Here is a 27972-nt window from a genome sequence, read left to right as displayed (position 1 = left end):
TTCACCAAGGCAACAACGAATTTTGACAATTTGAATCTGAAATTGTTCAATCGAATTGAATTCAGTTGAATCATCTTACACAGACGGAATGAAAATGATAGTCAATTTGACTATCAAATAATTGATAGTCAACAATCACCTTAGCCGATTCCACCCCTGACTATTTTAACTATACAAATTGATATAAATCAAATCATTTTCTATTTCTAAGAAAAGCATATTGTTTTTGCCATATAAATATATGTTTTTATTTATGAATATATTTTAAAAATAATTACAGAGCTATTTGTTTTTTTTTGTGTTGTTGTTTTTGAATACAATCGGAATAGTTAAACAAAAAAGATTTCAATTTCAAAGTTGCGGTGCAATAGTGTTTTACACATCATATAAGTTTGAAAATTAAGTGCAAAAGCATATAACAACATTTTTTTAAGCAATTAAATAGTTTTTATACTCATAATAATAATATAATTCGAATATTTAATGGAATGGTTAGTTCTTTTATACAATAAATTTCTCAAAATAATAAGAAATTAATAAAAGCAAAACTTATAACTGAATAAATTTTGAAACAAGATTTTCGATAGTGAAATGCATTATTATAAAAAGAAACAAAAAAAAATAACAAAACAAAAAAATATTAGTTTGTTCGCATAATAAAATTGTTGTTGAATATAAAGTTCTTTGGAATGTATTTCATAATTGATTTTAAGCTGAGCACGATGTGCAAACGGGTTTATTGTCTTCAACAGCAAAAGTGCTTGCAGAGATCGGGTTTTCACATTTCTATAAAAAGAACAAAAATTAAAAATAAATAAATAAATTATGTTCAATATACGAAAATTATTAAATTACCATGCATTTGAAACAATCCTTATGCCATTTAACATTCAAAGCAATTATCGCATTATCGATAATTGATTTTGAACAACCAGCACATTTGGCTGCAAAAAGTTGTTCGTAGTCGGATTTGCAATAGGCTCTGCCATCACGTTCATAAAATGATGTGCCTACAAGACTATTTTTGCATGGACCATTGCAAACAAAGCATTCTTCGTGCCATGTGTTGCCGAGGGCTTTAATTGTTTTCTGAAAAAATAGGAGAAAGATTTGATTATAATAGAGATGCAATATTCTTAATTTGTAAATAGCTTTTCTTAAATGACTTTACATTTTGATGTTAAGAAAAATGGTATTTTAAAACACAAATAAAACCCATATCCATTGGCCAACATGGCTACGTTCTGCCAACCCTTGTCCTTTTCATTAAATTTGTCTATTCTTAATTCGGAAAAAGATCGTTTGATAAATTGATATTCGCTTTGACGTTAGCTATCTCCATCATGTTTGTAGAGAAAAGTTGCAAAACAACAACAAATTGTAAAGGGTGTTTTCTTGAAGTGTGGTTTTCAAATTCACAGTACTTTTTTCGAAGTTGGCCTTTTTGACGACTGTATACGCAAATAAGTCCGAGATGATTGACACTTCGAAAGAGAATATTTGGCGTGTTTTTGCTGAAAAACGACCTCACTTGTTGCAAAATGTGGTCGAAAAACATAATGGCAAACTCTTATCTTTTTAACAAAGCCAAGTTCTTGACCACAACATTAAATTATGTTAGTTTTGATTCATCTTGAAAACTACACGTCTAAAAAAAACACCCATTATATCAACAATCACCTAAGCTGTTTCCACTCCTGAGTTTTCGTCAACACTATATATGGCATCAATTTTTGTTGCATCAATAACTTGACCGAAGCTTTTAGTATCTGATTGATGTTCAGTAAAGTCAAGAAAATTTCCCTTACTATCAAGTCTACTGATGTCAAAATGACAGCTATTCATGTTTTTAATTCAACTGAATGCAGTTGACTGCAAATGAAGTCTCTTGTGTTGTTTTCATTTGCCAAATGTCAAAATATAAAGTCTTTAAAAGTGAGAGCTTTCCCAAATATCGCACACTGTACAAAATGAAACCTCTTATTACAAAATCCTTAGTTATAAGTTATAAATATATGAAATTTCACAACTGATTTAAACGTTCACTGTAAACGTGGCCTTATATCGTTAACAGACTGTCAATCTCAAGCATGCAGTTGCTTCATAGATGTCAACAGAAAAATAAAACTAGCATCCATTTGTAGAAATGATAGCATCCGGCGAAACGATGGAATAACCCTTTGACCAAATATTAAATTGCTGACCTCAAAAATTAAAACAATTCTGATTCACATGTAGTCAAAAAAAAACACGATATGTTTAAAACTTTAAAAAGATCTATTTAAAACGTTTATAAACAATTAATAAGAGAATACAAACTTTTATCATATTAAACGTGCCTTTGTGGTTATAAGTAGCTCACAACGATTAATTTAATACTATTGTTTATAAATAAATGGACTTTAATAGTTAAATGCTGGGTGATTCAGCCCAATTAATTTAATATACCTATTTGTGGGAAAACATTTACTAAGTGTTTATACAAATAGTTTCAAAAACATACAATAACGTTGTAATTTATAAACATAATAATACGAAAGTTTAACATTTTCTGTATTAAGTTCCTTTGAATCATCTTCAATTATTTTTCTTCCCACCTTCAAAAATATGAGAAAGCAAAACTTCAGGAAAAACCAACTGACAATAAATCACAGTCTTAAAAAAGATAAATCTGCAATTAGAGTGGGATCTAATTGGATTTAAGCTATAAAAAAATAGTCAACTACTTGTCAACCTAAAATCAGGTTAAGACTATGTGCCACATTTAAATAACTAATTAATGAATGATTATGTCTAAAGAAACTTTATCCACAAACAAATCACCAGCACCGACCGTACTGCCTCAGCGGTCGTCGTATAGGCGTTATTCAATTCCATAAACGGAATCTTAGAGAATTGAATCAGAATTCTATTGACCTCAATTTTTTAAAATTAGAGTAGGTACGAGTACGCATTGTGCGTAAAATTATTTAAAAAAGTCTTTTTCGTGTAGGTATACCCTTAAGTCTTCAATGACAACATTTTCAACCCACCATCATAAAACAATTCAGCATAAATACAAATTCACAAATACTCCATATATCCTCCTACAGATAGCACAGATTTTTGTTATGTTCTTGTTTTTTTAATTTGAGTTAAAAAAAAAAGTTCCAAGTTTAGACTAAACACCCAGGTTTGTCATTCAGACAGAATTATACCCACTTGGCATTCTCATGATGAAAAAATGCCAACAAGTCTGACCAAGCAACGAAAACATTCGGATTTAAAATAAAGATGGTTAAAGTGTGGATATATAGTTTGGTAAATAAAGTTGCCATCAACATAACAGGTCATTTCTTCTAACCTTCTTATTCTTAACCAAAATCGTAGTAAGAACGGACCCTTAAGGTATTCCATACATATTCTATTAATTTGCGACGTTCACTTTAAAAAGAAGAACTTAATTCTTCAGTAAATGAAGGAAAGCATTTATAGAAGCTTAATAATTTTGATTGCCTATCTAAGCTGCGTAGCCTTATTTGAATCTTCAGAAGAGAATTTAGATGACTCGAAAGTCCGAATTTGTTTAAAAAGAATGTTTTCATATAAATTTCTAAACTTTTTTCGCCAGACTATAAATTAAGTGTTGTCTCTATCAATGTACGGGCGGGAGAGGGAGTTTTTTTTAATGTGAAGAAGATCTCACTTCTTAGTGGCAGTTAAAAAGTTGACGAAATAATCAATCTCATGTCATGTCTGATGTCATTTTAAGTTCAAATTCGTAAGCTACGTTAATTTCTATACCTACTTTAAACTACTGTGTACTGTTATACGGGCATTTTAAAATAAACTTAAGTTATCATCTGGAGAAATAATTTGAGTGAGTCATTTGAAAAAATACTAGTTTAAAAATGGTAACAACGACCTAGGAATGGTTATTAACCATTTATACACTCCACACTCGAGTGACTTAACTTAGGTATGAGTCGTCTAAAGTTACTTTGTTTTGATGAGAAATACTATATAGAAAACAAGAATTTAAGGTTTTTCTGCTTGGAAAATTTTCTAAATTAACTTTTTATAAAATATTCTAAATTGCCATATTATAAGACGATAAAGTATTTGTGATTTGTGTTATGGTGATGAAGCAGCAAAGTATATTATTTTTAAGTTCAGTAATTTCAAGATCAGAGTAGGTAGACATGACTAAAACCTTACCTTCTCATACTTAATAGAAATGCACACGGCACTTCGAAACGAATGTTATGTATGTATCAAATTAAAACAGTCTAGTACCACTTAAATACTATATTTATTTTAATGCACGACTAACTAGATGTGAGAAGAATTTTATTAGATTCATTTAAGCCGGTCTACAAAAACAAAAGTATATAAATAAACCAACATGTATATAAATATAGGACTGATTTCAAGTTTCGCTTTCAATTATTGCAGATTCAAGTTTAATTAAGTTAAATTTATTAATTGTTATGAAAATATTTTTTTTTTAATTAAATCTTATGTAATCATAAAAAGTTGCTTTGGTTAGTTGGATGTGGTATAAATAAACCGACAAGGCGTGGATTGGCGTCAATATGGTTAATAATGTTTTCTTAATGGCGCTCTTCCAGAAATGACTAGCAAATTCGGTAATTTGCTCGCGATTTTATTTTAAAAAAATAGTAAACGCACTTAAGCTTAAACGGCCTTGAATTAATTAGCTCAGTGTTGCTTTTTGAGTGTAGGTGTGGAGTATAAAAATACCAGAAGGCTTATATGACCAAGTTATAAACTATTGCAAGAATTTCAAGTCAACTTAAACCTTATCTTTCCGTCATAATCTAGATTTCTACTTTCCTAAGTTGGAATCTTGGGGCATACCTACTTTTTGGTATTTAAGTCTAGCTTCATTATTCGCAAATCTTCTTAAAAATCATACGTGTTCAAGACTTGTTAAAAAAGTGAATTAATACCACGTTCTCTAAGTCAAAAATAAAAAGTTTAAAAATTTTTACAAACTTTAAAAATAAAAGTCAAACCAATTTAAAGAAAGTTATTGTAATGGGTCCGATTTTTTAAATTGAAAACTTTGACATTTCTGTACGTTTCAAGGTCCTTAGAGGCGAAATAAAAGATTTTTAGAAAGGTGTCTGTGAGTGTGTACATACATACGTTCGTACGTCCGTACGTTCGCGTAGTTTTTTTCGTCCTCTATAGCCCGAGAACCTGAAGAGGTATTGACCATATAGCAGTTTAAAAAAAGGTGAACATTTTGGTTAACCCTAAATATCTTCCGAACCAAAAGCGCTAGTGACTTGAATTAAATTTTATAATAAATATTGTAATGTGATACCAAAGAAGTATATTTTTGGAAAAAAAAATCCAATTAACAGTTTTTTTAATCAAAAAATAAACTAAAAAATGTGTCAGCTTGAACATTTTACGAATAAAAAATGATTTTATCTCAAAAACAATTTTATGCCATGAAAAATAACGTTTTTAACATCTGGTTTTTATTATATAAATAAAAAAAAACATAACTCAAAGTTGGTACAAAATTGAATTTCGATTCAAATATTTTTCAAAAACATAACAGTAAATATTCAGTGCAATAGAGCCATGATGATTGACTTTATCGTTTGTCAATCAAACAACCATGATGTAAATTACCTGTGGTTTGAACAAGACAAAAAAACATGTTAAGGGCCTTGCACATGGGAGCGAGCAACGATTGAACGAATGGACGAACAAACGTGATTTTACTCTTTTCAAAAATTGAATTTTAAACAAAAACCCATTTAAATTATAAGAAACCAATTGACACTTATGTTAGAATAATAAAATTTGCATTTCGTTTTCTAAAACAAGACAATTTTGTAAAAACAATTTGTAAGTAATGAATTGCAGTGTGGTTGCTACGAACTGTCAAATTGAAATTGACAATTCGTCGCTGTCTGCGAATAGAAATAAACCTCATGTGAAAGAAAAGTCAAAATATGCGAACAACCACAGTTCGCAATTTGCGGTTCGTAGCTAATGTGCAAGAGCTTTATACAGCTCGTGATTTATTATAGAAAGTGTTTCGTAACCGCAAAGTTTCTCGTTACGGAACCTTGAATTTGCCTCAAAGATCGTGCCATTTAACACTCCTTGACTTTTTTCTGTTGGTATAAGTATGAAAATTGGAAAGTTTACGACTATTAGCACAAAACTATCTACCATTTTTAGGAAAACATCTACCGCGGCACTGCCAATATACAATTATTCGAAAAAGTCATCGAAATATTCACCTTCAGATTATATTACGTCCGAACTAGGCCTGGCGGTTTTTAACAGAAATTGTATTTAAATTATAATGTCAATCAAAAAATCATCTTTTTTTAATTCATTTTAATGTTCTTTACTTCTAAAAACAACGATCTTTACAAAATATTAATACTGTTTCCATTTCCCAACGTGGTAATATTTCTATTAAAATTTGCATGAAATAATATCTAAAATAAACCTCATTGAAAAATTTGCTAACGACAAAATTATACGTTGAAAATACTGATTAAATTTGAAATCAATTTCACTTTGGAATTTGGTCTAAGATAATAATTTGTTAACCTTTACTTTTACGAAATTTTCAGTATTAACTATAAATATATAAAATCTGACATACTTTCTTTAAAAAGAGCTAGAAGAAATCATTCAAAACAATTATAAATAAGAAACGTCATGAAAAGAGAATTCCTCTAGAACTAAAAATTATTAAGCCTTATCCTAGGACCATATTCAAAAAATCCCCTTAATTCCGAATAGAAGGCGTAAAGAAAGAACCTATTATTGAAGGCTTCTTCATACCCTACTTTTATAAATGCAACCACAAAGACAAATACTTCAAAGGGCTTTCATAGTGTGGCTATCCTAATAATCCAGTAAATCCTGTCATTACTATCTCAAACGCCTTATATTCAGATCCAATTATATTTATAAAGAAGAGAAGGTAGGGGATCAATGTGCTTTTGCGACGGATCAATTAAACTGGTCCAAATGTACTCTAGTAGTACCCGTGGCATGATAGTTTGTGCGTTGGACTGTCATTCAAGGGGCCGTGGGTTCAATCCCTGCCTGTACCACCTTAATTAAAAAAATTAATTTGCGCGGGTACTGCCTTTTTCGAGGAATTGACAAATCCTTCAAGAGTAAATCTTGTCATGAAAAAGTGTTTTCTCAAATAAGCCGTTCGGATTCGGCCTAAAATTGTAGATCCCTTCCATTCCTGACAACAGTACTCGCACACAGGAATGGTTGAGAGATGTAAGTCACTAGGCCCTGGTTCACAACCGACTGTTGCGCCACCCAATTTATTATTCAAATGTTCTATCTCGCAGTAGCCACTTTAGTTTCACCAAACCTATGAATTCTACTCACAGTTGTAAACCCCTTTGGTTTCAAAATCAAAAAGCTCGCGATTACCAAATCTTACAAACGACATCGAAAAATGAAATCTTTGAATTTAAATCTTTTCGAGTGTGACATCATTTTCAGATCGTATGTAGGACAAAACATCACAGTTTTCGATTGCTTATTGATTGATTTTAGATATTCCTAACTTTGAACTTTGTCATTTCCTTTCTAAAAGCTTATTTGAAGATTGGTAATACGTCCGCGTCGTCATGAAGAAGATTATGAAAGGCATTCATTATTCATGATGGCAGCTTATAACACTTCCCATAGGGTTAATATTTGTTTCGGAGAAGAATCAACTTACAAAAAAACAGCAACAAACAAACATAGGTCATTGTACTTCGCTTCAAATGCCTTTAAGTTATAACAATTAATCTTGAAGTAAGTCTTTCAATGTATCTTGTCCATTTCAAACAACTTTATCAATCTCAACAATCGATATATGAGTTTATACTTTGTACATATTTAACTATCAAAAACATCATAAAAGATTAATGGTCCGTTCATAAATTTTCTTCTAATAAATACGAATTAAATTAAAAATTATGTCGCAACAACTAAATTAACCAACAATAAAAAAAAAAAGATGTGAAATTTTAATAAATTTTAATTTTATCACACTCACCTCTGTAATTGGTCGCTTACATGAAAAACATGTTCCTGAATATTTTTCGACAAAGCATTCACTGCACACCGGTTCATCTTCATGAATGTTGAAAGTTGACTCAGCAATTGGTTTGCCACACTCCCGACAGGCAAAATGTTCTGGATGCCAGGATTTGCCTAAGGCGGTGACAATCCTTTGGGAGATGGCCTCGTTGCATTTGTGACAAATTACGTCCGACTGAAACACAAACAATAAAAGGAAACTCGTTAATTTCTTAAACGATGACTAACTTAGTCTGGAATGTAACTTTTAGTAGACTTATATAGAGGAAGAAAGCCCATTTCGTGGGTACCTGCTGCGGTGTCATCTTATTTAGAATACAAAATTAATTCGATTGAAAAACTGGGACTGGCACGAATCTGAATCGTGACATTATGTTTCAAAAATGTCTGAATAAACGACGAGACGACCGACACGGCGGCCGGCGGTACGCCTTCATTGACCTTATTTGAAATTTGAGGGCGGTTATGTGGTGGCAGGCATATTGTTTTTAAAAGTAATTATATTATCCTAGATTTGTTTTTGTAAAGCCAGGTGCTTTGTTTTAATAAATTATTGCATGCAAGTTATGATAATTAAAAAAAGCTACGTGCGAGACTTAAATTTTCAAAACAAAACAATAATACGAGTATAATGTTTTTCAACTTTGTTTGAGGTAGGTAAAAAGAAAAATTTATAAACGTAATTCATTATTATTTAAAATTTAAAATATTGTCCGGCTTTTTGTTTAGGTCTGTGTCATACATTGCAAAATAAATATGATTTACGGTCTTATAAAGAGTCCATAAAAGGAACACATTTATAGCAAGTCAGCACAATGGCTAAGTGGTGTTTTTTATATTATGTGACCAACCTCTTAAACGTTCTCTGCATTCCAAAGTAGAGATTGTTGGGAACAAAATGTTTTGTTAATCTTGTTTTGTATACTAAAGTCAATATGCACGACGATGTTATATACGTTATTAATATCTTCGAGATATTTCGTGCAGTTTCATATAATGAACAGATACAAATTTCCTTTGGATGCAATAATCATAAGAAACTTTGGGATGTAAGGTGTTTTATGTTTGTAAGTCAACATTTTTGAGTGAGATTTCTAAGTTGCTAATCGTTAATTTCTTAAAAATATTCCAAACGATTGAATAAAATACCTTTTTTAAAATTATGGTTAAGATATAAAAAAAATGATTTAAGATACATTGTGTCTTGGATAATAAATATTAAAATACCATTAAAGTCACATTTAGTGCCATAAACCTCATTTATAACAAACAAGGGGTGTATATGTGGCATTTGTATAAGTCCATGGGGCTTATTGAATGATTGATGGCAATTTTTTTAAACAGTAATGCTTAACTGAATTGGCATTGTTCAGTTTTTTTTTAAATGTCAGCAATTACAAAGTGTCTATGTGTCACAGTATTAAAAGTATTAAAAGTTTAAAAGACTGACAAAAATAAGTGATATTATTTCTTTAGACGGACAACACGAATGTGAAGTACTTTTTATAGTCCTTTTATTTATCTGTTATTCAAAATTTAAATTTAATAATCATTATGAACCCAAATTTCTACTTTTAATTAAATAATTTAGGTGTGTTTCTATTTGACTATATTTCGTAAATAAATATCAAATTTACTGAAGCAGATAACATTTATGACCCGAATTAAATTTCGATGCATCAAAAAAATTCGTATTCAATCATCTTCAAAATGCAATTAAAAATTTTAAAAAATAAATCTTTTTGTCGGCTTCTTTTGAATAAAACAATAAACATTTTTAATTTGACATTATTTGTAGACCACATCACTACAACACATAGCAGTCGTAAACATCTGCTTAAAATATAATTCAATACATATTGCACACTAAGATTACTCAATCCACAAAAATAGACTTAATTTTTGCATTACGCATATGTGGGTGATAATTTGTTGAAAGAAATTGAACAATGTGTACATACTTAGGTATAATCGTTTCTTAAACTCCAGCAAATTTGATTTAATTCACAATAATTTACTTAATTTAAATATGAGTTTCTGTATCAAATATCAATATCAATTAACGTACTCTTTCTTTTTTCATTTTTATTAAAAATCAATTAAATGCAAGAACAAGAATTTCAGATTCTAAGTTTTTGCATTTAATATTTAATACAACAGAAAATACCAATATCTTTATATTTCTTAAAAATTTTCAAACTAAACAAATTCTTTTACTAGGAATCAATCGATCAGAATGAAGAGAGTCAAAGTGTATACAAAATATAAACAAAGTTTTTAATACATTTAAGTCCATTAAAATTAATTTGGAAGTATCTTTTTACACAATTTAAAATGTTCTCTATAAAATAAAAGTAGATTTTTTTAAACACAACACACATCTTCTTGTTTATTCAGAACAAATTATAGAAAATGATATGCTATAAAGTAGATATAGTTTTGAAATTTGAGAAACTTTAGTGGAACCAACTTCTATCAAATGGCAATATAATATTATTCATTGCAATAAAAAGAAACACGTTTTTCTTAGCTAACTTGATTTGAGAGATTAAGGTTGATAAAGTAATAATTTTGGGATTAAAAAGATTATGGATAAATTCTTCCAAAATGGTCAAAGTACGAAATAACCAAAACTACATATGTACGTATTTTTAAGTAAACTTGCATTAGCTTGATTTTTATAAATACTGTCATTTAAAAGAAAAAAAATTACGTATTCGTCACAATGAACTACACTGGATTTTTACTTTTTTAACACGAGATATCTTTTTTATAATGCATTATTTTAGGGTTTTATTATAACAAGATCAAAGCATAAAAAAAGAGGCTGGGATGCAACCCACACTGATATCTTCGCCTACGGTCTAAAAGTTTGTAGGTTTTCGTGTTTTGTTTAACAAAAAGTTGTCAGTTGAGTTATTCTTAAACATTTTATTAATGAAATAGTTTAATGTCAAAATCTATCCTTGTTAACGAGATTTTTAAAAACCAATTTAAACTAATTTTAGTAGCATTTCTTAAAAGTTTGTATTTCTAATATATCTACACAAATTTAAATTGGATGAATGAAATAAATTTTAAGTTAATATCTTCTATTGTTCACGAGATATCGAGATTCGAACATCAATTTTTACCAAATTTGCGTACTTTATTGTTGGTTTCATTTTTGTATGAAAAAAACGGACTGTTGGATTTTTATTAAAAAGTTTACTGATTGTCGAAAACAATATTTTTAATTTGAAGCCGATACCTCCTATTTTTCAAAAGATATTTGAGCCAAAAGTAAATTTTTACCAACTTTTAATGTTATTTTTATAGAAACACTGTCAATTAGATTATTCTAAAAATGTTACCAGATGTCAAAAACGTTAGTCTTGGTTGCACAAGATAACTTTGGTGATAGAATCATTTTTCGATGGTAAAATATTCGAGGTGACAAATATTTTTTTTTCATATTTTTATTTATAAAAAACTGTCAATTGGATTTAAAAAAAAAATACTATTTTGGTATCACGTTACAAAATATTATTTTAAATTTAATTCAAGTCTCTAGCGACTTGGGTTAACAAAAATGTTCAACATTATTTTAAATTGCTATGTCAAAAAACCAAACGTACACATTTTTTGAGAATCCTTTCTGCATCTTTCTGCAGTGTTATCTGCATAACAAAATGTATTTGATGTCGAAATCTCTGGTTCTTGAGCTATTGACGACAAAAAAAAACTTTGCGAACGTATGGACGTATAGAAATATAAATTGTTATGTTTATTGATAACTGGATTCTAAATAAATTAATTTTTCTACAAACGAGTTATTCATAAGAAAGTTTTATGAAAAATTCATGATTTTTTTTTAATCAAGAATAAATTAATGAATTAAAACTAAATTCATACTACGAAAATGTATTCAATAACAAACAAAATCCACTATTTTTAACTGAAATTAAAATGTTTTAGGTCTTAAAATAGGTAATTAAAAAAACTTAATTTTAATATGCAGCGCATTTTTAAGCAATATATTCTCTATTTTAACAAATAAAATTTTTAGCTGTATATGCGTATAAACTGAAGAAAAAAAAAGTCATTGATCTCATTCAAATTATAACCAAATTAAAATTTACTAGACGTGTTTATATTACAAATTAAGTAGCTGATACATTTTATGAAAAAATTCTACCTTTACCTAAATTCCTTCGATTTAAAAATTTGTCAGCAAATGTAAAGTCTTTTGACTGGAAACAGCTTTCAAAAATCACAATAGTGATTAATTAGTCTTGAATTATTTTAGAATTAATAAAAATACGCGATTTCATTTATGTTTACAAAATAATTTTGAACTGATTTTTGAAGTATTGACGTCTTACTTCAAAAACCTTCAAATGGTTGAAGTGAAAGAATTTCAATTTTAAGCTTTGGAACATTGTTAATAACTCTTCTCAATGAAGGAAAATGTTATTATGTGTATCGAGTGGGGAAAATACAATTAGATAGGATTAACACTTAAATTTAATTTATTTTCAATTTCAATGGTAAATTACTTTTTAAGGATTAAAGGTTTTGATCGTTGACTTGTTCGTTAGTTACAAATTCCAAATTATACAATTGAAAGTCGGGGAAAAATACATAAGAATATTTATTTATTTGTCCAACAAAACTATAAAATTGGTACTTATTAAACTTTATCCTTGATAGACGTAGAAATATAAAGGGAAATTCATTTCACAATATATATTTATATTTACATTTTTATATACATACATATGTATGTACATTTGTACAAATCATAAAAACATGAGTCATTGTCGAAATAATATTACCTCCTTATTTGTTTTTATTGAGGATGACAGTAGATATCATAATTTTTCTTGACAAACAAGAAAAAAAAAGAAAAAGTTCAACATGCACAGTAAAGCAATAATCGACATTATAAAAACATCCAGTCAAATTATATTATTTAATCTAAATGACATCATAATCCCAAAAATATAAACGTATCTAGAATTCGATAGATACAGAAAACTAAACATAACCTGAATTATAAAACTGCGAATAACTAAATATACATATTTACGATAAATATTATACAGCTTGTGAAACAGAACTTTATATCACTTACAAAAAGTAATTCCTATGCTTTTTTGGAGCTATGGTGAATTGGTGTATCCTTTTCCTTTGACATATACATTTCTTGAATAACAACGCTTAAATTATAAGGACATTCAAACATCAAAAAGGATCCTTTGAGGGTTGTTTGCTTATGCTGTTGTCTAATAATATTAGGTTTTCCATTTGAAAATAATTTCATGAAATAATCGACAATAAGTTTAAGAAAACAGTTTTAGTTTTGCATTAACAATTAATCTTAGATTTTAAATCAAACAACTTAAAGCAAAATTTGGGTTAATTCCGAAAATATATCAATTTTAGTTTATTTAAATCAAAAGGAATTCGTTTCTGGATAAAATGTATATAAAATTTTATCCAGAAACGAATTTGCCTTCCTACCAAGTTAGAATACTTAATAATATTGATTTAAGAATTGGTGTCAGAATTCCTAAATCTAAAATCATGAAAACTAGAAAGTATCGCAAACAATTTAAATTTTGGTTTTTCTAGATTCTAGTCTTTCTGAATTCTGATACTTTGACTTCGGGACTCGGGCTTTTGGAATTAAGGTTTTTGAGATATTGGATTTCTTACAACTGCCAAAAGTTCCTTTTTAACAAGTAACTTCGCTAAATATGCAAATTGGGTTGAACATTTTCCAGAATTCAAAAATACGTAATATACGCAGATACTGGTCCTTGGTTTAGCAGAAAAATTTAATCTAGAACTGCAAACAATTCATAATAGTAATAATTTACTTAACAGTATTGTATAAAATAGGAACACTTCTCGTTTAAATAAAAATGTACTACGGGCTATGAAATTGCATTCGTCACAAACGTATTGCAATTAACATCTGACTGATTATGTATTCCTAAGGTGACCATTCCTTCTTAAATAAAGAAAATAACGATGAACTATAAAATATTTATATTCAAATGGAACGAGAATTTGATGTTCTTTTATTTCAAAATTATATTTTATCATTTGAAGAATTAAGAAAAAATAGCAAGTCCTTATGGTCCTACATCAAAAGCAATAAAAAATCTAGTGATATTTCTAGCTGTATGAATTATCAAGTATATGTGCGATTCTATCGCACAATATTTTTAATCTCATTACGCTAATTTTAATTTAAGTTCAGTATTGATAATTCGAATATTTGTCTTTTGAATAAAATGTAGATATCGGTTGTTAAGAATTAAATATTTCAGAAATTGAAGATGGTCTCTTAAGTTGAAATGATGAAAGTAAACTAGGTCCAGAAAATATTCCACTGCTGAATCGTTTTTCCTAAATTTAGAGAGCTCTCAATCAATTACGCGAAATATGACCCAATCACATTTTCAATTTTTCGAAATATGAAAAACTGACATTTTTATTAAGATATACATTTCACTGCTTCGACATGGTTTCGTTGCTTAAATTTCATTTAAAAAAAAAATCTCGAAAATGGACATCAAATTGATGCAACTTATACTGTTTTATCAAGGACATTTGATAAAGTAAGTCACTTTATTTTAACAAAGAAATTAAAAAAACTTTGGTTTTCGTTTCGAGTTCAGTTTGTATACATTGACCAAGTTCTCTGAAACCAGTTTTGGTTTCATCTGGTGTGCCCCATTGTAGCTATCTTTGACCCTTTCTTTTCATAATTTTTATAAACTATATTTTAGTATTTTCCTTTATTCTAGTCAACTTTTTTTCTCCAAAGGCTCGAGGGATAAAATCTATTAATAACTGCCATCTCTTGCAAGTCCATATTTCGAAATTATACAAAACCAATTATATTAAAATGTCACTAAATATAAATGTTTTTCTTTTTGTCGCAACTTTGCTGAAATCATCTTTGAATACAAAATAGAGAACCAAGTTTTGGAAAAAGTTATTAAGATGATAGATCTAGGTGTAATGTTTGACCCTAAACTAAACTTTGTTTAGCACAATGAATGTATTGCATCCAAAGATATTTCCATACTTGGTTTTATCAAACGCAATAGCATAAACTTTAAAGATTCTTCTCAAATTACTTTATACCTTATATGTTGAAAGTTTAATATTCAGAAATTTTATTGGAACATCGAAACTCCATCTTATTAAACTAGATGCGAACTTTTAGGAATTCAATCACTTAAAAATAGAAGCTTTCTTGGTGTTTATAAGTAATATTGAATCATATCATATCAAATATCCTTTTATAAATTTGTATGATCCATCCCAACAACTTCGAGTACGTTGTTTGTTTCGAGAAGATGTACACGGAGTTAATTATGAACTAATAATCCGCTTTTTAAAAGAAACAAACCTAATTTTAAATTTTATTGATTTTTAATTGATTTTGGATTTTCATTTCAATTGGATTATATTTTTAGAAAAAAAAATAATATTGTTTATATTTTAAGTCTTTATATTAAAATTAAGTATTATTTAATAAATTTTACATATGTACGAGTATATACATATGTGTGCTATATATATGCATATATTCATCTAGTAGTCTAACTGTAGATTTTTAAATCTCATATTGATGCAATAAATAAATAACTTAATGGTTTTTCCAATAAGAGACTATATTTTAAGTATTCCACTTCTTGGGCAGCTGTCACTTTTGAATATATCATACCAAAAATAGAACAACACGCTCTTTAACAAAGCATTGGAATAAATACAATGTATATTCGAAAACTCTATATTTTTATCTCTTCAGTCTTATTTTTTAAACAAATGCAGTTATATTGAATAAATGTGTCCTTGTTTTGTTTTATAAAAATACATACAAAATTGGGAATATATTTTAACAACATAAGACAACTTAAATTAGCAGATTTAACAAACTTAATTATCTCATTAACTCGCCAAAACTCATTCGAGTATCGAGAATATGGTCACCCCATAAGAACATGTCTCACCTAAAGGAAACTCCCAAGATTTCTATCTTTCCTCTGCTCATGACAGAAAATTACTTCGAAATATAAAAATTCAAGCAAAGTATAGAAAAAAAATAGTGATGATGACGATGCGATCGATGTTGGTGGGGGAAAACAAAACAAATACAAAATAAATTTTTATCGCACTTTTTTTTATTTTATTTTTTTTTTCGAGTTCTACTCGATTGATACGCGAACTGAACGCGATCACCCTCGCGCAGAAGATATCGATAAACATTTCGCGCGATGTGTCTGCACTTAGATCATCGACAGAGTTAGCGCTGTTCGCTTGGAGTCTTCTAAAGCTAAACAGTAAAACACTATAACGCTCGCACCAAAACTATATACATGCCAACGGTATTTCTAGCGTTCGTTGGTGATTCCATTCCAATCAGCTTATACGAATATTTATGGAGTTTTATTGTTTGATATTATTTTTAGGAATCTACTGACCATCAATATATACATATTTGCTCGTACAAGTAGACAACAGAAGTAAAAATAGTTATCTTTCAAGATAATGACAAAAATATTTCTATATTGATTTGCACTTTTTCAACTGGAACCTCCGTTTTGTTTTAAGTGTAGCTATACCTTAAGTTTATGGTACGAACAGAGGCAATCGACCAGTAAAAATGACAGCCGGAATGGAAAAATATGATAAGATCACTCAAACATAAGTTACTCGTACATAAGAGGAATACAAATGAATCATGTGGAAATGAAATGAAAAGTTATTTTTAATGGTACCTACATAAATAATAATTATGGGATTTAATTTGTATATTATTGAAGTTTTAATACTCGATTAAAATAGTTTATTGACAGTTTTTGAAGTTATATCGTTGTAGCCCATTTAATTATTGTACTAGATGTTTGAAATTTACAAATGTCAGCGTTTCGGTCATTTGAAATTTGTGTTAATAACAGGATAGCTGTAATATAACATATAAAGACGTGCATGATGTGTTTCTACATTATTTAATGATCCAAAACAACAAATAATGTTCACACCTTTATGCAAATGTCAATTATCAGTTGACAATTGAGAAATAACATAGTTTAACACTAAACAAACCAACTGATAAGCTTTTATAATTGATATTTAATTGTAATGTTCAATTAAAAGTTGTTTGATTCTTAAAGAATTTAAAATTGCATCATTAATTACATCGTAAATTTAGATTCTCTATATTCGAGCATATCGGTAGGTTTCATGAAAAATGTATGTTGATGTTATCATAGCCAAATATTTAAATACTCTTGGCTTATCTTTATGCGTAAAAACACTCTATTTTCAATACTAGCTACTAGACAATCATCATTCCTATTTTATTGACAATTCTTCACGCAACAAACCTTAAAAGAAAAAAACTAAAAGCAATAATCTGACTCATGATTGTTTCATTAGCAGCCATGTCGATTGTCTATAACTCAACTTAATTTAAAACATCCCTTAATCAAATATTCTTTATAAACACGCAAGTCTACTTAATACTAAATCCGTGTGAAAAACTCCTTAAGAACATAATTTAATGAGATGACTTACTGCGAAGAAGTCCTTTGGGAAAGGATATCCTTTCAATATTATTATAGAAATTCACTCACTGAAAGTCATAGGCATCGTATAAATTTAATGCGAATGCTTTTTTCAAGGTTAAATAAATAAAAAATATACACGAGTTTTTAAATTCGCATTTAGAGCTTATTAAGAGATAGATAAATCTACACTTTCATATAGCAGGTACCCTAATCATATGAAGTTCACTTTGGGTTAAGACAACCTATGTCACCAAAATAAAATTGTACTTCTTTTTTGTTTTTAATTTAACTCAATAGATCTAATTGCTACTAATTAACTTCATTGTTTCAATAAAACAAAATATTTTGATAAACATAATGATATCATTTAAGTCGTACGTAATTTTTTATTGTTGTTCATTGTGTAATTTATCTGGCCTAATACTACATGAATGTATCAAGCTGACCAAAATATTTGATATTGATTGCAAAGATTTTGATTACCTAAAGTGTGATTGAAAATGTGTAATAGGTGGCGCCAGAGTGGTTTGAAATGTAATCAAAGTATCAACAAAATAGATCTAGTAAAAATTGTTTTTCAGTTGTTTAAAATTACCACAGAACACTTAAAATTTTCCATATAAAATAACGATATTAAGTGTCATTCTGTAAGAGTTGATCGAAAAATTTCATATGTTTTTGGATGTTTTTGTTTACTAACAAAAAATAAGTCACAATCAACTATCGACTTTTGATAAAATTTTACTTAACTAGAGTTTTGTAACGATTTTTAAAACGAACGAAAAACAAAATTGCATTTTTCTATTCGATTTTTCCAAAACAAAGCATAGAAAATTTGTCTGAAAGGCAAGAAGTACAATTGTTAATTAGCGTTTGTTTCTTGATAATTTCTAAATAATGCAAGAATGATGAAACACGAACTGTCAAAATTGATATGTGTCAGAAATTAAAAGAGCATTTCAATGGTTATCCAAAAGAAAAGATCCAATCGACTATGTTTTTTTTTTTAATCACTGAAAGTCTGTTTCATTTCACAGTTGACAGTTAATTCTAAGAATGTATCAAAAACTTTGATTGATTTTGAATCAAAGGCCAGACGCATTTCCTTTTTTATGTGCAATGATAAAGATCTGTCATTTTAAACATTTGAGATACGACTAACCGAGATCAAAATATGACATATGACTGAAACTGAATCTGTTATCTTTTATCTGAATTGTACAATATTGATAAAATCTTTGTTCAAGAAACCTTATTACTATTTTTACATATTTATTGAAAGACTGGCAATTTTGTTTACTTGAAATCTCAAATTGTTGTTTAAATGAATAATTAAGTTTATATTTTTCTTTATCTTGAGAGTTGAAAATATTCGTATCTTATTATGCAATTTTGTGAGTTGAGTAAATTTAAAAACGTTATCGACTGCCACTGCGATCAGTACAACTAAATGATTTCGATATGACATCCACGTCTGACAATTATAGTTTCGAATATTATTATTATTTTATAGATAAATAATATACAAATAGGATGCAGTATTAGCCCCCGTTTTGAATATTTACACTTTACCAATAATTGTCAGTTAAAAAAAAAAAAAAAACAATAAAAAATTCTAGACAAATTTCGTCGAGTAAGAAAAAGTGCGTTTCTTTTCCATATATAGTACAGTAAGAAATTACCAATAAAACGATCCGCAGTAGCAAGATATTTAAAAACTGGTACAAGGGAAAGAAAGTTTTGTTAGAATAATAATAAAACTAATAAAATGGACAATTATTAAGAAGAAATATTAAGAAAACATCTGGAAATTGAGATTCTATAAACAAAAGTTAATTTAACAATTGCTTCAAGGAACAATGTGGTGTTGAAGCGAGCTTGAAGCTCGCCTAAATTCTTTATATACCTTAACCGAGTTGAAATGAGCTTGATTCGCCCTGATTCCATTCGGGGATCGGAGTCGAGTCAACATTTCTGAAGAAAAACCTGTGTGATTTTACAGATTTCGTGTACATAAAAGATAGTTTTTTTTTAATAAAATTAAAAAAAAAAATTACCCATGGAGTAGGTAGCATATTCGTTGGTATATGGTGCTGAACTATTCAGTTCTTCATTGTTTAACACGAATCAAACTATCTCACTTGGACTTCATAAGAAACATCGAAACACCATTTGCATTTTAGAAAGTGCTGTCAAACTTAATCATTTTTAAATCTTCTTGTGCGGTGGAAACACCATGATAAATAAATAAATAAATTGATTTTTTCCCCAAATGGAAAACACACATTATTGAAAATGCACAACTACTCAACGAACACAGCGAGATACAAATGCAATATCAATCTTAACAACATTTGAGAACGAAATGACATAAGCTCCATTCGAGACTCTTATAAATGTCAAAAACCCATCCATAGTAGGATTCTACTCTAACTTTTATCGGTGTTATTCATACTATGGACATTATTTTTGTTATAAGTGTAAAATCCTACTATACTATGGATAGATTTTCCAACAAAACACAGGTCATAAAATAAGGTCATTTTGCTTTTTAACACTTTTAGAAAGAATCCAAAAAAATATCTGAAGCTATTAATAAGAACTTAGCACTAAAGAATTTGTAAAACTTGTTAAATTTCCAATTTTTGAATTTTCAGTAAATAAAATAATGAATGTTACATTGGAGTAAGCAGTTTCCTACTTCTAGATATAAAGGAATTTACTCTTACCAAAAATCATTAATGTTAAAAGCAATTTTTAAAGTTTATGTTATACAAATGAAAATTTATCAATCTGTACAGATAATACTTACAATAAAAGATTATATTTGACATTGTCTTCTTGTCAAAAAATAAAACAAAACACACCTTAATTATATTATCTATCAAAGATTTAATTTAGTTTATTTCGCTCTATCTACAAGACTAAGTAGAATCATATAAAATATAATTTAATTATAAGAACCTCTGAATTAAATTGTAAACACAATTTAAAATACTTTTCTCTTCCTTTTGTTTACGATCAATTATAATCAGTATGGTTAATGTGCAATTAAAAAACAAAATAAAAAGTCGATCGATGATAACATACGTTGCCTTGATGATTTTTTTTTTAAATAAAAATAATTTGTTCTGGTTAAACATTGTATAAAGTATAAATAGTAGATATAGCAGAAGAAGATGTATATTTAAACAAAAATTGTTATATTCAATTCAGTTCAAGGATGTTTAAAGGGAGAGTTTAATAGTTTTACAACAGCTTAACTTCTTGCAAGAAAAATGAATGTAGCAATCCAATCAAATTGTACATGAATGTCTTACAATAAATTGATAAGGCCTTAATTCAAGTTTTAGTATACAAATATGATTTCATGATTAACGCGTTATCATAACTGTTACGGTAGACTACCAAGAATTTATCGAACAAATTATTTAACGAAAATATGAAAACCTTTCCAGTAAGAAGTTTTAATTTTGATATTGCAAAAAAACGAGTATTTTTTTAAGAAAAATCTCATAAATGTTAAAGTATTGCATTAAAGTATTATGTAGCATCTAAGTTGAAAATAGGCTTCATAAATAAAATAAATGTTAGTTGAAAATCAACATTATTTTATTGCATATAAACTAAAAACGATGACGTTGCTTCTGTCTTAAAATCCTATACTGTACGCAAAATACGGTGTAATGTCGTTTGTGGAATGACAAACCTGGGTCAATACTAGAGAACACAGCTGCCAAATTCTCATAATAGAAAATTTTAACATTTCTTGACGTTTCAAGGTCCCTAAAGTCTGAACAAAAGATTTGTAGAGATATTTCTGTGCGTACGTCGTCCATATCTCAAGAACCAGTGGAGACATCGACATAAAACAGCAATTTAAAAAAAGAGGCTGGGATGCAACCCACACTGATAACTTCCCCTCCCGACTGTATATTTGTCTTGCTTAAGAGTTTGTAGGTTTTTGTTTTGGGTTAAAAGAATTGTTAGTTGAATTATTCATACAAATTTTAAATTTTTACAAATTGGATGAATGAAATTAATTTGAGAGATATCAAGAACCGAACATCAATTTTTACCAAATTTGCGTGTAATTTTGTGTACATTTTATTTTTTTATGAAAAACGGATTGTTGGATTTTTATAAAAAAAAAAACTACTGAATATCGAAAACAATAATTTCTGTAAAATAAAAAGAGTTTGAAGACTTACCAACTTTTGTTCAATTTTCTTTTAAGTTTTTATTTTTTGTAAAAAAAAACTCAATTCCATTTTTCTCAAAATTTTACTGAATGTTAAAAACATTATTTTTAAAAGACATAAGTAGTTTAAAGCCAATATCTCAAAGTTTTGAAAAGATATTTGAGTCAAAAATCAACTTTTACCAACTTTTATTCATTTTTTGGTTAGGTTTTAATTTATTTTTAACAACTGTCAATTCGTTGTATAAGTGAAAATTAGTTAGTCTCAAATTTTATCAAAAAATATTTGAGTCGAAATGCAATTTTTACCAACTTTGAGTAGTGCTTTTTTAGGTTTTTATTTTTTATAAAAAAAAACATTCAATTCGATTTCGATCGTAAAATTTTATGACAAAAATCGAATTGACAGTTTTTTTTTACAAAAAATAAAAAACCTAAATTGATTTTAGAATCAAACATCTTTTCAAAAATTAAAATTATTGGCTTTAAACCAATTTCGACAAATAGAAAATATTGTTTTTTACACATTCAGTAACATTTTTATAAAAATCCAACAGTCTGTTAAAAATTGATTTAGATTAAGAATCTCGCTAGCAAAAATAGATTTTGAAATCAAACTATTGCATCATATGCAAAATAGTGTTGACAATGTTTAGTTATTTTTAAGAAAGTTTTAACTGACAACATTTTTAACAAAACACGAAAACCTAAAAAACAACAAAAACTGATAAGAAATGGTTTTCGACTCAAGCATTAGGAGAACAAAGAATATTATGAATATTTTACTAAAGTTTTAAGCTAGAAAAATCGACATACGGAATGGGAAGTTATCCCAGCCTCTTCTTTTCTTAGAATAGAAATTAAAAAATGCCTTACACAAATATGCTTAAGACCTTAATTTCCAATTTTGAACTCATTCTAATGTTTTTTTTTTGAGTTGTAGAAGCAAGGACAGGCGGACAGACTGACCCAATCAGGGAACCCACTTTTTTCGACTTCTCACCATCGAATTATCATTTTTGAATAAAGTCTAGGTTTCGAGATTTTTTACGAATGCAATACTTGCTAAAAAGTTCCTATGTGTCGCAAGATTATGGTTAAATTTTCAATACATATTTGCAACTCTTACTTGACTTTTTCTGACTTAACACCACAAATTTTATTTTCTATAAATATTTCTTGTTCTCAAAAACTTAAATATTTGCGAGTTTATTCAATAATTTTTAAATAATTTATTCCCAACAATCAGTTTCAACAGTTGACAATATTAATTTGATCTACCTATCCCTATTATATCCCATATGAACCTACCTTTAGTCTATCATCAATAATCTCAAAGTTAGATATTATTTAAAATAAAAATACATCTCTTTTAAACAAATCTACATACACTAATTCGTATCTACCTACATGAAGAAAAAAAGAATAAAGAAAGATTTGTATATACATAAATATGTTAAGCAGGTGCTAATTTCAACCTTCACTTTAAAGATCAGGTTTCAAAAAACGAAATAAAAAATGCATTCGAAACTTAATATACCTTACCTACATATTGCTCAGTAAACAAAATACGCTATAGGTAAAGATAGGATGATACATTATGTACCTATCTAGATAATTATTATTAACGATAGGAATTTAGTCCACAAAATATTCTCATAATTTAACTAGCACAAATCTTGATAGAGTCAGTACTCTTTAAATTTATATTAATCATTTTAAATACATAAATAGTTGTTTCCTCTTTTGATAACATGGCACACAAAAATACATGTTTATTAAAATTTAAATCGTTAAATAAATTTGCTAACCACCTCTGCATATTAAGGCTTCAAATACAATAATGTCACACCCCAAAATTAATAATTTATAAATGATGTACCACCATTCATAGTGATTTAAGATTACCATTTAGCGTATGTTCATACCATTAAAATTTAAAATAAATTAATTCATAAAAAGCAAACTCACCATTTGTTCTTTTTGCTTATTTATTCACTTCCGGATTGATAAAGTTTAAAAATTTAATTTTCTTTTTTGCTTGTTTTTATTTTGTAGGATAATCCACAGATAGCCGCGGAATCGGTTCTTAATGCCCTCAAGTCAAAATTGCAAGAGGCAAAGGGTAAACAGCTACAAATCGATGAAATTGCTACTGAAAATAGTACACAAAACATTAGCTCGTATCAGAAAGAGGGTAAGTGGATAGATATTGCATTAATAATAAATATAATTTTATTAATAACCAATATTCTATAAAAGTATAACAAAACGATAAGTTGACGAAGACTCAATACAGAGGAGACGACATTAAAGTGACGACAATTATAAAATTGACAATAAACTACAAAGTGTGTACATTTACTATGCAACAGATGCACAACTTAGGAATATTTAACTTTATTTTTCTATCAACGTCCCATGCGGGCCACAAAACAAACAAACTTAGTTTTAATTATTTTTAATTTTTTTTTGTTATTTTTTCAATATACACTGAAATCTCTACCCTCCCGGATAAATTGGTAATTTAATTCCGATTCGATATGATTAATAAATTTTTAATTTCATTTTTATTTATCAAAGTGACCAAAAAAGGAACACACTCTACTAAAGGAAAACAGCAGAAGCAGCAACAGCAACAATTTAAAGAAACCCGACAGAATAAAGTATCCAAAGCTAAGGCTAAAGTAACACTAACAAACTGCAGCAATAGCAAGAACGCCAAGGAAGACAGTACGGAACAAACTGAAAGATATTCTCGCAATGAACTTACAGAAGACAGCAAGTCCTATACCATATGCGATAAACAATCGCTGAGAAACATCGACATCGACTTTAACGACGACGACGACTCTGTTGCCGTTGCCGCCGCTTTTGTCAGCGAAAACGAAAACAATTCAATGAAACAGAAAACTTGTGGTGGAGCTTTTCTCTCAAAAACTGCTACGATAGCGACAATGACGACCACAACCATGTCGAAGTTGGTGGCGGCGGCGGCGAAAAAACCTACAGCTGCAGCAGATACGAAAGAAGTTGGTGGGATAGCAGCAGCAGCAGCGGCATCGAAATCGACTTCGACAGTGGCTCCACAACCATTGACACCACCGTTAAACATTTTACCAATAAAATTAGATGACGTAATGCCACCAACACCACCACCATTAACACAAGATATTATGACGTCAGAGCAATGTTTAGATTACTCAACTCCCTTGCCGGTTGGGTTACCCCGACTCCGTCACCGGTCAGACAATTTCGTCTCCCAGACCGAAAGCCATAAAATAATTGGAGATGGGATACATCGACGAATTGAAGATGTTTCTTCTCAACAAAATGTGAGAGATGGCGCCGCCGACGCAATTGATAGAGCTGAAGACAACCAAGAGGCTGGGCGAAAGAATCTTCCGGTGGAGGCAGCAGCGGTAGCATCCACATCGTCACCAGTTAAGAATGAATCAACAAAGTCGGCTGAAATGTAAGTGAAGTATTATTTTAATATTGCGCTAGAAGAAAATTGACGATACTCGTAGTCTGGATGGTAGAAAATGTAGAAGTTCGACTTGGTTGTAGTCGATATCTCTACAAGGGGCATAATAACGTTTAATGGGCGATATTCTTGTAAAGATTGATATGACAAAACAAAATCACAATCAAAGTTCTAGTCTCCGATAAAATAAATAATAATTTAATAATTTTATTTGCTGAATGACTAAAGAAATCACTTCAACTACTACTCTGTTCTTCGTACTTATCAGGAGCTGTTCGGAGTAAATAAGCGACTGTCGGATGGTCTAGGGCTTGAGGGCGCTATAGGGAAATTATTTTGAACAGTTTATATAGGATTGCTTACATAGACATGAATTATTATTAAATTTGTAGAAATTCCTTAAAGAAAGAATGAAAAACTTACATTTTAAATGAGAATTTTGATTGGTGCTTTAGTCAAAAGTTTCACAGTCTTTTAGACATTTGCAAATATTGTACATCAAACAAGGTTTGAACATTTATTTGGTACTTACAATAAATTTAGCAACATATTACATAAGAGTTGAATTTTAAACAAATATTTTAAAAAGGGGCACTCGGATGAAATCCCCAACGAAAAAACTTTGACAGCTGTCATTAAGTGAAATTTACACTGCACGACGAGCATGTTTGTCTTCAACTTATTAAAAATACAATATGTTGTAATCGCTTTTATACATTCTTTAAAAAAAAGGGTATATAGAGTTGGATCTTCAATACCAGAACTTATCTTCAGAGACCTAACTAAAGAAGAAAATACATCTTTATGTTAGAAAGCTGAATTTTTGGATATAAGAGCTGAGTTTCATGCCCAATTAAAGAATTTAAAAAAGCAAACTAGAATATAATAAATCAATTCATTATCTATTTCCTGACATTTCACTTCTAATTGAGCTTATTGTCAGGCAGGGATTTCATGTTCTTTTGTGTCTTGTTTCCTTTGTCTTCTTAGTTTAAGCTAGTCTATTTTATTCAAAAAAAAAAATAAAGAAATGCCAAAAGTAGTTTTTCCACCATTTGATTGATGGTTCCTTTAAGAGAGCTCGTTTCTTGGTATGGCATGAAGCAGGTATATAGATCTGCTCTATCGATGGCTTAATACAATTATAATTATTTGTTTGATCAATATTATCTATACCCATCGAATAAAGTAAAAGAGGAAGAGCCTTTAACAAAAAAGGTGTATTTTTTATATTTAGAGGTGATGAGCAATTCAAAGAAATGTGATGTGGGTGGGTACCCTACTATCTAATTTTGTTTTAATTTTAACTTTGATGCAAAGTCAAAAACAAAATTGAATAGCTTAATAGAAAAAAAAAAAACAAAGGATAAAAATGCTAAAAAAGGTTCGAAAAGATTTGTTTTTAATGAACAAGTCTTATTATGACTGTAAGACAAAGGTCACAAAATAAACAAATGATATTTAGAATTGATGATAGCTTTGACTTTATATTCTAAAAGATCTTAAATTTATAAATCTCAAAAATATGACAAACGTTTTATCGATACATTTTTCAATATTGTCTGTGAAGTGTTAAAATCCTATTTACTTTCTTTCCTAAACCTTTGTAAAATCAGAACATTTTTTCTAATTTGTTCGTTTTATTTCAGGGAAAACCTTTATTACCGAAGAAATGCTCTTTACACCTTTGTTAAATATTTGGAAAATAGTTTACCTCTAGGCATTAGAAAACATGTAAATGAAAATAATTCGAATGAAATAAAAACACCAGATGATATTCTTGAAACCGACAAAGAAGAAAAAAAACAAGAAGAAACTACAAAAGAAATTTTCGAAGGTATCTCTGTTTTAAAAGAACAAGAACAAAATAAGAATGAAATTGATATCAAAGCAATGTTGGAAGAACGAAATGAATTTATCAAACGTTGCCAAAGTGATCCTTTCTACACTAATCAACAATTTCCTCAACCATGGAAGGTTCTCTCAAAGTAAGTTAATACATTATTATATTTACTCAAAAGAAGATATCGTGAATTTTCTTGTAGTTATAGACTTTAAGTTGGTCTTATTATATGAGAACCAATAATCCTTTTAAATTTAATTCCAATATTAATAATGGTTTTGCCAACATTACCAAATGTTCAATGTAAAAATTGTACGTTCCCGAATTTTGAAGATGGAACATATTTAGAAGAAACTCTATTCACGATATCCTGAAATAGCAAAACAAAACCAGGATTGATAAGACATATTTCCTTTTTTTCAGAATATCAAAGGTAATAGCTCGTGAAATTGTTGAAAACTTCGAGTCTGATTTGTCTTTCGGGGAAGAATCTTACATACGAGATTTTATTGATAATGAAGTTCAAACTTAATTGTTGTTGATTTTCTTTCCGTTCTTGAAATAATTGATTTTCTAACATTTTTTTATAAACAAATAAAAAACAATGGCTTTTACTTACTATTTTATTACGTAAATAATCTTGTTTTATTTATTTAATTTTCTTTCTTGAGACACAAACTCTTTTTTAGAATTTTGTAGGAAAACTAATTACAAAAAATTTTGTTTTATTTGATTTGTATGAAATAAAATAGGGTAAGTAAAGTGA

The 27972-nt window shown here is 28.7% G+C and overlaps 2 protein-coding genes across 3 annotated transcripts; one reads left to right on the top strand and one right to left on the bottom strand.

Annotated features, from left to right (window-relative positions):
* Positions 1-220: 220 nt before the first annotated feature.
* On the bottom strand, positions 221-27972 carry LOC129946778 (transforming growth factor beta-1-induced transcript 1 protein). 2 transcript variants are annotated; one of them, XM_056057094.1, is made up of 5 exons: positions 27826-27972; positions 23848-24031; positions 8057-8275; positions 856-1089; positions 221-786 (listed from the first exon to the last, which is right to left on the bottom strand). In XM_056057094.1, exons 2-5 carry the CDS (start codon positions 23848-23850, stop codon positions 709-711), a joined length of 534 nt encoding a protein of 177 aa, XP_055913069.1. In that variant the 5' UTR covers positions 23851-24031; positions 27826-27972; the 3' UTR covers positions 221-708. The 2 variants fall into 2 exon arrangements, with proteins under 2 accessions (XP_055913069.1, XP_055913070.1); XM_056057095.1 differs by having other exon boundaries at positions 23848-24028.
* On the top strand, positions 24628-27838 carry LOC129946777 (uncharacterized). The gene is made up of 3 exons (XM_056057093.1): positions 24628-25351; positions 27013-27351; positions 27630-27838. The coding sequence occupies exons 1-3, from the start codon at positions 24777-24779 to the stop codon at positions 27736-27738; spliced, it is 1023 nt and encodes a 340-aa protein (XP_055913068.1). The 5' UTR covers positions 24628-24776; the 3' UTR covers positions 27739-27838.

Source organism: Eupeodes corollae, chromosome 2 (genome assembly GCF_945859685.1).
Source record: "Eupeodes corollae chromosome 2, idEupCoro1.1, whole genome shotgun sequence".
Classification (NCBI taxonomy): Eukaryota; Metazoa; Arthropoda; class Insecta; order Diptera; family Syrphidae; genus Eupeodes; species Eupeodes corollae.
This window is presented reverse-complemented; position numbering and strand designations above follow the sequence as displayed.